Source organism: Callithrix jacchus, chromosome 1 (assembly GCF_049354715.1).
Source record: "Callithrix jacchus isolate 240 chromosome 1, calJac240_pri, whole genome shotgun sequence".
Lineage (NCBI taxonomy): Eukaryota > Metazoa > Chordata > Mammalia > Primates > Cebidae > Callithrix > Callithrix jacchus.
In genome coordinates, this window is record NC_133502.1 from 73,238,714 (window position 1) to 73,252,067 (window position 13,354).

Here is a 13,354-nt window from a genome sequence, read left to right on the forward strand (position 1 = left end):
AAACAACACACGGCTCTTCACCTATTAGGTTAGGGAATGTGAACTCCACTCGATGTGACCATTTATCAGAAAGGAGGTTTGAGGCTGTTGAGGAAATCTGAAAAGGGACTGGAGACCAGAGGATACTGGGGAATTATTGAACATTTTCTTAGCAATAATGATAAAACTGGAGTTACACAGGAAAATGTCACTATTCTTATGAGACGCCTGTGAAGGCATTTGGGAGTCATGGGTCATAGTGCAGCAAGCACACATATGTGCACATACAGACACACATGTGGACACAGACATGCACAGGCAGACATGGGCTCCCAACTGTGTAACCTAGGTTGCCAGTATACACAAGTGATATGACCTTTCTGCAGGTGAGAAAATTTTTATTAAAAATATTAGGAAAAATTATAGCTCTAAATTTAAACCAAACACACTATCCTCTAACCTCAACAACTAACCTGTCTACGGAATGTAAGTTTAAATGACAGAACTTTAAGCTCCTGATTGTGTTTAGCCAGAAAAATCCTTTGATGTGCAAAATGTTCCTAATCCAACTGCATTTTTTGCGCAAAAGCAAATACAAATGACTGTCTTTGAGGACTGAGGGTCTTACCATCCCCAAAGCACCCCCCACCCTCTATGAGCTTTCACTGCCAGCATCTGTGGTACAGGCAACTGGGTAGACCCCTGCTATGAATCTCACCCCAGATGTCTGTGTGCAAATACCAGGCTTCCTCAGCAAGTCTCTAACAAGGCCATACGTTGTCTTGTCATTTATTTCTGACTTAAGATTGGAAAATATTTTAATTCCAACTCATTTAGGGTTCTAGCAAATGATTCACTGTGGCATATTTTGCATTTATCAGGACTCATTAAAATCCAGGGACACACAGTCAAAAACATGCTTCATTTTCTACATTCACATGGACTTTTTAAAAATGCTCCTTCCCCCTCTCTTCTGACGATCACCACGTTGCTCATCAGATTATCTGATAGAAAGGACCCTCACACAGGGGGAGGTGCCAGACACCAGGCTGGGCAGTCAAGAATGGGACACGGTGAGGGACAGAGGCCAGACCTTCTTCTCAAGGAGCTCAACACTCGACCTGCTGCCCCTGAGTGGGCGAACCCAGGAGTGGTTGAGTGAGCAAGCTGCATACCACAGCCCACCTGAAGGGTGGATCTCACAGCCAGAGCACAGATGCACCAACCAAGAACACACAAGCCAGGAGCATGTCCTGACTTTCCCACCTGACCGAGATGCCCAGTGCTGCCAGGCTGTCTGTCCTTTCCAGCACACTCCTCCTGTCTTTTCGACCTGACCCAGATGCCCACAGCGACCGGGCTGTCTGTCCTTTCCAGCAAGCTCCCTGCCATGGCATGCTCTGCACTAGCACCAAGGGCCCCCAGCACCTTAAGCCTCACCCCAGGTCTCACCATTGGCCATGGACACCGATGTTTAAAGGAACCAAGTGTGCTGAGTGCCCCTGACAGCAGTCATGCAAGGCTTTCAGAGGGGCCACAAGCTGCCCATATTTTCTGCAGCTGGCCCAGAGAAAATCCTATTGTTTTTTTAGGGTGGAGACAACTTTATGTCTGCCTTGAGCCCCCTTCTACTTTTACTGCTGACCAGGCTGGCATGAGCACAAGGAGGTAGCCATCAGCCTTACCAGATAGTCACAGGCCGGCTGGAATGCGTTGGTCCCACACACGTAAAGGGAAGTGGCGCTGAGAGGCTGCAGCACCCGGATGTAGTTGAGGCACTCTGTCTGCAGGGAAGAGAAATGCACCATTAGCAACTTTCTAGCCCAAGTGCCCTCCACTGTTCAAACTGCTCACGCTGTTCATCTCAGGGGCATAGACCCACGTTCACCAACACCAGCTCACACGTGACCTCGGACCAACTAGGTATGTGTGCATTCTCGGCCTTGTCTTGTTATCTAGACCCTCTGCAGCTCCTCTTCACATACTGGTCTATTCTCGTGCAGTGGCAGGGTCACTGACCCCAATCCCTCCCCTGGGCAAACCTAAAGCTGAAGCTGGCCTGAGAAACTGTATCTCTGCAATGTCCGCAGGCTGTTCAGGTGCCAAGCAGGATTTTGTTTCAGTCCCTAATTGATATTCAACAAAGATGTGGTGACTAAAAAAATGAATGCTTACCTCAACTCTTACTGGGACACCCACTGTTGAAAGCAATGCATTTTACTCTTGCTAAGTACATGGACCATTTGTTTTGTTGCCAGACCTGGGGATGTGTCCACCCTACAGAATTCCTTCTTTATTCCTGGAGACCTCACCCTGCCTCCCACTTGCACAGAACTGGAAACAGCAATTCTAGGTCTACCCAACCCAGGGCTCCAGTCCAGCCCCCACAGAGAGGCTGCATAGGAGAGCCTGGAGCGTGGCTTGGCATCAGAAAGGCCCAAGCAGAAAAACAAAGATACCATTTCAGAACCCACTATTTTAGGCTGAAAGTACTCAGATTACATGTGCTATAGTCTGAAATGATCCCAGATTAGGAGAGTTCTCTTTTTGCTTGACTGTTTTTAAACAGGTTGGAAGTAATTCACTATTCACCGCAACCCACCTGCACACCCCTGGAAACTGGAGCTGCACTGCACTGCCTGCTTTTCCTCTCATTTCCTAAACTACCTTTGGATTTGAAGAAAAAGACTTCAGTGCAAGTGTTTAGCATCTGTGGGGGGAAATCCCCCAAGTGCAGAGGAAATGGTCTGAAGCCTCAGCCTGTTCCCATATGAATACTGAATTAGAAAGATAAGCACATAGTTATTCCTACATATGATCATATATAATCATTTAGTTATTCACATAAAATCACAAAGATATATATATATACTCAATATAACCTTTTAATTTTACCAATGATTATCAGGTAATGAAGCATGGAACGGAGGTGACATTGTGAATAAAGTGACCCTAAGGCAAGATGCTCTAAGCAGTGTGTCACGCCCGTGTAAGAGCTGCTGGAGGGCACCTTGACTGTGCAGCAGCACCAGCACTGGGAAAACACCCACTGTTTAGCTAGCTAGGGAAGGAGACGTCCAAAATGGCTGAGACATGTCCTTCCTGGGTGAGTTAGGAGAAAATTCCGCTTCTCCAAGCTCTTGCGGTAGACCTGACGGCTGTCAGGGAGGCCCACAGACAGCTGGGGGCTTAACTGTCTCTATGTGATGCTGCACTTCAGTGGTCATGTTCCATGTTCACTTTCATGTTCCACTTCTGCACCTGGATTCTCTTTTCCTTAGAAGATAAGAATTAGTAATAGTAACATAAATCTTAATGTCCTTGATATTTTTGACAAGTATGTGAAAAGCGCTGATGCTTAAATTTTCACCTCGCCTCGGTTACTTGAAAGTCCTAGGCCCCTATGTCCAAGGCACGTGATTTACTTGACCCTATCACTGACCACCAATGCTTCGCCCCACCTGCCCTGCTCCCCCGCTTTGTACTCAATGAAAGTCCTGGGAGGGACCAAAGGGACAGATGTGTGCCAAGAATCCAAAAGTCGCAGTGATAGAGAAAGGAAGCAGAGAAAGTCTAGGCAGACAGGGGCAGGTCCCTGGCAAAAGCCCCACCTTTGAGCCAAAAAGCCTGAAACCTATAGCCCAGAGTGAGAACTTCTGTTTGTCTGCTCTCTCGTGACTGGTTCTTTCTGAATAATGCCTTTTTACAATCAAATGTTGCCTTTTTCATAAAAACCTATAGCAGCCCACCCTGTCCCCCATCCTGAGCCTATAAAGACCCCAGACTCAGATGGTAGAGAAGAGAAGGGGCTGGACTGGAGAGAGGTGACGACTTCAGAGGGACGGATGGACTTTGGAGAAATGGCTTAACTTTGGAGAAGAGCTGGCCATAAACGGCCAGACTTTAGGGAAGATTATTTGCCTGTCCTGTTCCCTCTCCAGTCACCCTCTCTGCTGAGAGCCACTTTCATCACTGAACAAAATTTTCTAACTCCACCATCCTTCAAGTGTCCATGTGACCTCATTCTTCTTGGACGCCAGACAAGAGCTCAGGATCCACTGAATGTGGGTACCCAAAAAAGGCTGTCCTACTGGCAGAGGCCACTGAGCTTGTAACACACCATTGTCCACAGAGAGCAGAGATAAGAGAGCACTGTAACATGCCCTCTGGGGCTGGGGGGCCACAGGCACCCCAACCTGGGTACAGCCACAGGGCCCACACAAAGCCTGCTCCTGCTGGCACCCAAAACAGCCAGCTAGCCACCCAGATCTTTCACTCGTTCGCTCACGTGCTCCCTCCTGCCCCCCAAGAGGTTGAGCACAGTAGGCCGAATAAATGGGGCACCCCTGTCACAAGTCCAGTGAAGGGGTTGAGAAAAACTGCATGCCTACCATCCCTCCAAGCCTAAGGCCTCTGTGTGAAGGGAAGCAGAAGCAACCCTGAATTTCTATACCATTCACAGTGGGCTTCAGAAGTCAAACTCTAGTCAAAGTTTCAGGCCATTTGAATACATTCAATTCATATAAACTTTAAAAAAATATTTCCCAAAGGCTGACTATACTTGGCACCTGCTCTGAGAAACCCAACCCTGATACCCAGGAATAGAGGGATGAGCTCCAAGACGCATCACAACAATGTAACCAAGCCCAGCAGAATGAACAGAAACTGGAGAAAACGCCTGACCTGCAGGAGTCCTGGCATTCAGTAGATTGAAACAACCATGAAACACTTGCATGGAATTTTTTTGTAGCTTACAAAAGAAATTACCTGTTTTGATTTCCCCTTTTCTGCGCATTTTGCTTTTTTGTCTTCTGAGACCTTCCAATGTACCTGTTGGGAAAGAGTCCATTTCAGTGCATATTCTTTTAAAGAGATACTAGCATAAAAATGCACATTTAAAAAACATATTCGAGTTTAGAGCCTAGAGCTTTCTCCTGAGATGATCAATTCTCAGACTGCAAGGGAGGTTTAGAGAGCAGGGGAACAGCCTGGGGCCTTCATGAACATCCTTACTGTGATCCTTATCCTGAAACATGTGGAATCTGGAAGACCAGCTCCCAAATTTCCATCACACACCACAAAACAGCAGCAAAAATCAAACTAGTGAAAGTGGAGAAAATTAAATTATTTGTGAAATACCTAAACCGTAAGTATCTTCATACATCAAAGTGGGCTTTTTTCCATCCATTCAAAGTGACTCTACAGGCCAGGCATGGTGGCTCACACCTGTGATCCCAGCACTTTGGGATGCTGAGACAGGCGGATCATCTGAGGTCAGGAGTTCGAGAGCAGCCTGGCCAACATGGTGAAACCCTGTCTTTACTAAAAACACAAAAATTAGCTTGGCATGGTGGCACATGCCTGTAATCCCAGCTACTTGGGAAGCTGAGGCAGGAGAATCGCCTGAACCCAGGAGACAGAGGTTGCAGTGTGCCGAGACCGCGCCACTGCACTCCAGCCTGGGCGACAGAGCAAGACTCTGCCTCAAAAAAAAAAAAAGTAACTCTACAGTCTAGGTTTAAAAAAAAAAAAAGCCTCAATATTCACTGTACCAGTGGAAAGAAACAATTACGTTCCATTTGCATGTCAGCAGCAGGGGGAAGTGACAACAAGTACCACCACCAGCTCAGCTCAGAAACCATCTTAGTTAAGATCCATGATCCTACCACCTCTTCTTTCAAACCAGGGACAATTCGTGATCAGAAACTGTCAAGGGTGGGGACCTTAGCCCCTTGCCCTCCAAAGCCCCCATAGGATAGAAAGCAACAGAAGACAAAAGGGAAAGAACAGAGGCTTCTATACCTATCCCTGACTTACCTTCCTCAAAATGCCCCATCTCTCTCCATGATGCTCCCTAACTCATACAAAAGAAACCAGTAACAATACGTTGTTCTCCACCCAGAGGCTTGTAGTGGGTGTCAGGTCTCAGAGGTTAGGAGGTACACAGGGCTTTTAGGGGGGCGAGTGTGAGGAGGGGAGCCCCACTCTAGGTGTCTACCCAACTCAGTGGGTACCTACACAGCACCCAGGCAGCAGACACAGTACCAAGGGAATGTCTTCTCAGGAAAATGGAAGTCCCGATCAGGACACACAAAAGCAGAAAAGTGTCATTTAAAATAGCAACTTCCTCCAGCATTTAAAGTACAGATGATTTCATCAACTTGCATTAAGGGACAAGGAAATGTGCACTTCAACAGGCCCTTGACTACGATTTTTAAGGATGCTTGGCTGGGGTGCCTTTATTTTTTAAGTTTAAGAGGTCCCCAACCCTGAATGACCACCATGGCGTCATTCACAGAGCAATGGCTGGCTCTCACTGACCACCTGTGAGGCCAGCACAAACACCCACGTCCACAATTCCCGCAAGACTGAGAGCGAGCCTGCGTGGTCAGAAAGGCGCTCAGAGGAGGAGAATTTAACAGACACACCAAGAATACGAGCTGAGTGAGGTGAGACCACCATATCCTTCTGCTCAGAGTTCCTCACAGTGCAAAATACTTTGTTTTTGTATTTTGAGACAAAGTCTCGCTCTCTTGCCCAGGCAGGACTGCAGTGGCATGATCTCGGCTCACTACAGCCTCGACCTCCTAGGCTCAAGTGATCCTGCTGCTGCCTCAGACGACTCCCAAGACCTGAGCCACCACACCTGGCTACTTTTTGTAGTTTTTGTAGAGACAGGGTTTCGCCATGTTGTCCAGGCTGGTCTCGAACTCCTGAGCTCAAGCAATCCACCTACTGCGGCCTCCCAGTGTTGGAAATACATGCATGAGCCACTGCACCCAGCTGAATACTTTGTTTTTAGAGCATAATGCTCAGAAGCCCATTTATGTGTCAAACCGAAATTGAGAAATAAGCTAGACCCTGGAGATGAAAACAAAAAGAGATCTGGGCGAAAAATGTCCAACATGAACCTGGAATAGATTCCAGAGAGAAAGGAAACTACCCCACACCGCGAGGTCTCAGGAGCCAACCCACACAGGCTGCTGGTGGCCATGAATGTGACAATTTGAGCATGCGGTAGGGATTTCACTGTGATGAGTCAAAGCACCGCAAATATGTTTAAATCCATGAGTTCACTGTGACACTAAAAATCAATTTAAAAAACTCACTCTTGCCCTTGAGAGGGGAAACTGACTCATTAACTCATTATTCTGAAAACTGGTAAACAAAGGCAAAGATTCCAAGCATCGATTCTGCATTTCCCAAAGGAACTGGGACCTCTACAGACCAAAAGAGCTGGTAATGGGCATTTACCCTTGTATATGATTTCCAGCTAACAAGTGGAAAAAGAGGGGTAGAATCAGAACATTGTGTTTAGCAATCTTTGATGAGAAGAGTATCTAGACTTCAATAGTGAATGGAGCTGGGTGTGGTGCACGTGTTTACAGTCCCAGCTGCTCAGGAGGCTGAGACAGGAGGATCACTTGAGCCCAGGAGCTTGAGGCGGCAGTGAGCTACAATCAAATTTGATTTGATTTTTAAAAATGTTTAAAGACATTGTGGTGACTCAAAAGCAATGTGAAGGCTGAGACACAGGATGGGCTGCACAGAGTGGCTTTCTTAGGAAGGAAACCAAGGCTGGCTCCTAGAAGGGGAGACTGAACGGACACGGTGACCAGCTGCAATGGACAGGAACAGCCTGGTTGCAACCCGATTCAGACTAAACGTTTGATCTGAACAAGCTAAACAAGCATCATCTACGAAAGAGTCAGTGAAATCTGAACGCTGGCTGAATGTATGACAACGTAAATTTTGGAGACGCTATTTTTGGTTACCTGCATGACAAGCAGCCCTTTCCAATAAGAAGATACCCAGATGAAGAATGTGGTGTCGGGTCTGCCTCAGTGCCCCAGGAGGTGGCAGGCACTGTGGGCAGGACTGAACACCTGGCCTTGCATAAGCTGCAGTGCATACAGGGCTCATGGCACAGCTGTCTCTACTCATAGGTATGTTTGAGATTTTTTCCATAATAAAAAGTTGAAAAACAAAAAATGAAAAGAGCGTGGTCCCTGGGTGAGCTGCTGGTGGACACCCAAAGATGGCGCTGCACGGTCACAGCTACAGGACGGAAGCTCCAGGTAAGTCAGCCCTCAGCCCTGCAGTGGGGCCAAGAGAGGCTCCCCACTCAAGCCAGGCTGTGTGGACACACAGGGGAGCCCAGGACATACCTCGTGCTGCTTCTCAGAGACGTTGAGTGCGTTCACAGCGAAGATCACCTCCCGGGCGCCTATGTACAAGGTATCCTGGTCCTCGCTCAGCAGCAAGGCTGAATAGTTGTAGATGTCCGGCTCGTGAAACTGCATGAGACGCACCTCTGTGGGACACAAGAGCAGGGTCAGAGTGGGAGGAAGAGAAGAGCGACGGAAGCATTTTTAGGCCTAGGCACATCCTGGGTCCCTGTCTCAGTGACAATGAGCACATCTGGGTGCAGTCATGTCTCAAGGGCCGTGCGTTGCTGCAATAGGCATTGCTGCAATGGAGGTCGGCCTCAGTCAATGGCAGACCCACAACGTGGCCAGCATGTGTGAACATGGGACCCACTCACCGCCCTAAAGCTAGAGCCGGGAGCTGGTGTGCTCACTTTCAGTTTATGAGTCGGACGTCCCTTCCTGCTCCCTCGGATCCCACGGTGTCCCAAACTCTGCTCTGCCTGATGCTTCCTGTGACAGCTCCCACCCTCTGCTCACCCGGCTCTGGTCTACATGCCTTTGGTCATCCACAGATTAGGTATACAGAGAATATAATTATTTAGAATTTTCTTATTCAGGAAAAGAATGTTTTACTTCAAAATATTTACAAAATTGATTTTGGAGAATATATCCATCAACCCATGCAATTCTTAATGACCACCACCACAAACTTACAGACCAGAGAAATAAGGGACATCTCTTTGCTTATTAGGTTACTTTATCGACAGCTACTTAGGAATATGAAGACTTGAGCAATAGCTGCTTAAGAATAATATCAATGGCTAGGCACGGTGGCTCAAGCCTGTAATCCCAGCACTTTGAAAGGCCGAGGCGGGTGGATCACGAGGTCAAGAGATCGAGACCATCCTGGTCAACATGGTGAAACCCCGTCTCTACTAAAAATACAAAAAATTAGCTGGGCATGGTGGCACGTGCCTGTAATCCCAGCTACTCAGGAGGCTGAGGCAGGAGAATTGCCTGAACCCAGGAGGCGGAGGTTGCAGTGAGCCGCGATCATGCCATTGCACTCCAGCCTGGGTAACAAGAGCGAAACTCTGTCTCAAAAAAAAAAAAAAGAATAATATAAATGTATCAGCATTACATTTTTAGGATCTGTTTCTTCTTTTCAACTGTTCTGGCATCAATTTGAGCATGATGACCTTGGTTTTTACATATTACCAAGAGTCTGCCTTATGTAAGAGTCAGGTGGTCCAGCTGTGGTGTTGGGTGCCTGCAACCCCAGCACTTTGGGAGGCCAAGGTGGAAGGATTTCTTGAGTCCAGGCAATCGAGACTGCAGTAAGCTATGATTGTCCCACTGTACTCTAGCCTGGGCAACAGAGCCAGACCCTGGCTTCAAGAAAACACAGAGAGTCAGGTGTTCATGCTTTCTGTTCTAAGTGTTCAGTGTGGAGTGGAGATGTACACAGGCAGCAGGATTCTCTTGGCACAACAGCCTATAATGCTGACAGCTCTCAGCCACCTGCAAGCACCACCTTGCTCAAGACCCAGGGAGTGAGCTCTCAATTCACTGAGTCAGAAACCCAGGCCCCCAGATACATCCCTGAAGAGAAGAAATAACTAAACAAAAACTAAATAGCAGCAGCATGAGGCTCAGCTGCATGTAGGGCCAGCGTCCTCGTGATGCCTCACTGTTCTCAGGCGCCTGGGGCAGACACTCCGAGGGGCGGGTGCTTCAGCAGCACACCTCAAACATCACCAGGTATGAGGGAGGGAAGCTTCCTGTTAGGGGTCCCCAGATTCAGAAACAAATCAGGAGGTCTGCACAAGGCCTGCTGAGTATCTACAGCTGTCACAGCCTCTTCTTAGATCAGCTGCATAGGCCTGTCTGCTCAGACAGAAGTTCTCAGAGCAGAGAATCCAACAGATCACATGCCAGCATCCTCAGCCACCTGCCTCAGCATCCCAGGAAGTAGAGTCCCTGTCCCACCCCTGGGCAGTGGGGTCCCCATCCATCCCCAGCTATCCATTTCAACATTCCAGGAAGTGGGGTCCCCATCCTGTCCCCAGTCACTTGCCTCAGCATCTCAGGAAGTGGGGTCCCTGTCCCATCCCCAGCCACCCACCTCAGCACCCCAGGGAGTGATGTCCCCATCCTATGCCATCAGCACCCCTGCAGACTTTATCGCTCACCTCTGTGCTCCCAGGTGATCCGGGGCATGGGGGCAAACGCCATTGCTGTCCCAAACACCACTGCAAAGGCCATGAGCAGCCCCCTAATGGGGGTGCGCATCTTCATCAGGTAGGGGCAGCCCAGGGCCTCCAGCCACAAAGGCTCACGGCAGCAAGTGGTCAGGCAAGTGTGCTATTGTGGAGGTGAATCAGTGTCCCAGGACCAGGGCCAGCAGCACAGCCTGGAGCTGGTGAGCGACGTAGTCCCTGAGAATCCACATTTCCCAGTTCTCCAGGTGAGGAGGGGCCGCTCTCACCACCACAATGTCAAAGCCCCCCTGATACTTCTTTAGGGCCTCAAGAAATGCTGGAAGGAAATGAGAAAGAAGAGTCAGGACCCATGGTGGGCGACAACCCACTTCTCACTGCCCTACAGCCCCTCTGCCTGCCTTGGGTCCCCACCTGGGCTTCTCACTGCCCTACAGCCCCTTTGCCTGCCCTGGGTCCCCACCTGGGCTTCTCACTGCCCTACAGCCCCTCTGTCTGCCCTGGGTCCCCACCTGGGCTTCTCACTGCCCTACAGCCCCTCTGCCTGCCTTGGGTCCCCACCTGGGCTTCTCACTGCCCTACAGCCCCTCTGCCTGCCCTGGGTCCCCACCTGGGCTTCTCACTGCCCTACAGCCCCTCTGCCTACCCTGGGTCCCCACCTGGGTCCATCTACTGAGGAACAGGGATGGTGGTGGGGAAAAAGAGGGTCTTAGAAGTGGACAGCCCACATGGACACAGGAAAGCGAGGCCAGGGTCTTCAGGAATCAGTGCTTTTCACTCCTGCAGCTCCCAGCCCAGAATGCAGCACAGACACATGGAGGGGTCCTAAGCATGGTGTGGGGCACCTGGCAGACATACACGGCCACTGGCTGCCCAGCTTCCTTCCTGTGTGGCTGCTGCGTCTAGCTGGTAACGAGATGAAAATGAAGGAACTCGGGTTTCAGTTTCCCTTAGAGACTCTGCCTTTGTAATGCTCAGTGAGGAAACAGCCAGAAAAACTGGAGGCTGCAGAGAGAGCTAAGATGTACATGTGAGTGCACACACATGCACAGATGTACACCTGTACAAACACACACACATGAGGCCTCACCACGCAGGAGTGTCTGACCTCTGCCCCAAATAGGACCCTGCTAGCTCTTCCGGTCTCACCTAAAGAAGTCTGTGCACCACAGAAACGACGCTAACTCACTCCGGTTTGCCCAGTAAGAAGCAACCCTTAGTAAAAGAACAGGCTTAATGCTGCTGAGTGAGACTGTGAGGCTGGCGGTGGGGGAGGTGTGCACAGGCCTTCCAGCCCCATCTCTCATGTCCCCAGCATCCTCTGATGACTGCCTGGCTACTGTCCTGGTGTGCCTTTGCCGGGCCCCACAGCCTAACCCGCCACAGGACTGGCCCAAGAAACTCCAGCACCTTGATCTGGGCCAGCTGCCCCAGGTTCACTCTATGAGAATGTCCTGGGCTGAGCACCCAGTGATTGGGCACTTTAACATTATACTTCTGTAAAAAGTTCACTGAAAACAGCAACCTGGGATCCCTGAGTCCCTTGCTCCCCCTTCTATCCAGGAGTCCTGTGGGGGTCATGGAACAACAACACCCCTGAGCTCCAGACTCCAGAACCCCACTCCACCCCACCACCTCCACATGCCACCTTCCACACCCCAGCCAGACACAGCTGAAACGGAACCTCACTCTGCTTCCAGACAATTCCTACAGTCCATGTCCCCCACCTAAAAACAGCGCCAGCAGTCAGGGGCCGACACCATCTACCTCTAACCCCACCCCCACTCCGTAGATGGTGCTGCTGTTCAACCCTCAAATACATCTGGGGCTTGTCTCCTTCTATCCATCTCCACCATCACTCACATCTGAGCAATGCTCACCTCTCATCCTGGCCTCTCCAACAGCCTCCTACTCCCTTACTTTGCTTCCGCTCTTGCTTTCGTGGTAGAGATCACTGGCTTCCTGCCCCAGCAACCATGTTCCTGCATTCTCACTAACAAAATCCTGAGGTTACTTGGGTTGGCAGTGTGCCCAGCTCACTACATCTCCCAGCTTCTCTGGTGGCAGTTCTGGCCAAAGAATTGTAAGTGGAATTTATTAGATGGCAATTCCAGGAAAGCTCTTTAAAGGAGGCTGATTCTGCAAGCACTTCCCTCAGTCCTTCCTCCTATTGCTGCCTGGAACTAGAATTTGATGGCTGGAGCTCTGGCAGCCATCCTGTGACCATGAAGATAAGAATCTCATCCTAAGAATGGCCAAGTGGAAACCTACAAGAGCCTGTGAGACCCTGATAACATAACGGAGACTTTGTACTTGCTTTCTGCTGTCTATTTATTAGCAAGTCTATTAAGACCCAGCCCAGTGAAACCCAATGAACTGACATTGGCTCTATTCAGACTTGCTAATAAAAGTGTTAATCTCTTTAAATTACTTGTTTGCAGATTTTTGTTACCAACAAATATCATTCCAAACTAACACAATATCCCTCCAATCCACTGCTAATGCTGTTATCATAAATCAGGTCATATCATTTCCCCATGTGAAATGTTTCAACACCTCCTCATCACTCAGAATAAGGCCCACATTTTTCATCATGGCCAGCAAGGCCATGGACAACCCTACCCACCTCCATTCACCTCTCCTCGTCCATGCTCACCCCACTGCAATGTCCTGGCTGCACCTGAACACACAGGGCTTGGCCCCTCTGCGAGGCTGTGTAACGGTTGTCTCTGCTGCCTGTCAACACCATTTAGAACATTTCCAGATGTGTCTGTTCTGAAGTCGCCGGTCTAAATCCCACCGCACAGTCTCATTCATCTATCTAAGAGGCTTTTCCTCTGTATGACTGATTGGTAATTAGCAATGGCTCCCAAAAGTTGCTCTGCTTTGAGCTCCCAAACCAGTAATGCTTTCTACACAGGCTCCCACTGAAGAAAACTCAATAAATTATAAGTTCAGGTCTGAATTACAGGCACAATTGCAGTTCCTTGCCATCATGGTGTCACT

The 13,354-nt window shown here is 49.2% G+C and overlaps 1 protein-coding gene across 46 annotated transcripts in view; it reads right to left on the reverse strand.

Moving 5' to 3' along the window:
* The window catches only part of SEMA4D (semaphorin 4D), a 130,015-nt gene that overhangs the window by 29,637 nt on the left and 87,024 nt on the right, over nt 1-13,354 (reverse strand). For all 46 annotated transcript variants that reach the window (XM_078365370.1, XM_054253675.2, XM_078365465.1 and 43 more), the window contains 4 exons: nt 10,322-10,667; nt 8,148-8,293; nt 4,747-4,809; nt 1,665-1,763 (listed from right to left, as the gene is read on the reverse strand). In XM_078365370.1, the coding sequence (XP_078221496.1) occupies nt 1,665-1,763; nt 4,747-4,809; nt 8,148-8,293; nt 10,322-10,427 (414 nt within the window). In that variant the 5' untranslated portion in view covers nt 10,428-10,667. The remainder of the gene's footprint in view (nt 1-1,664; nt 1,764-4,746; nt 4,810-8,147; nt 8,294-10,321; nt 10,668-13,354) is intronic.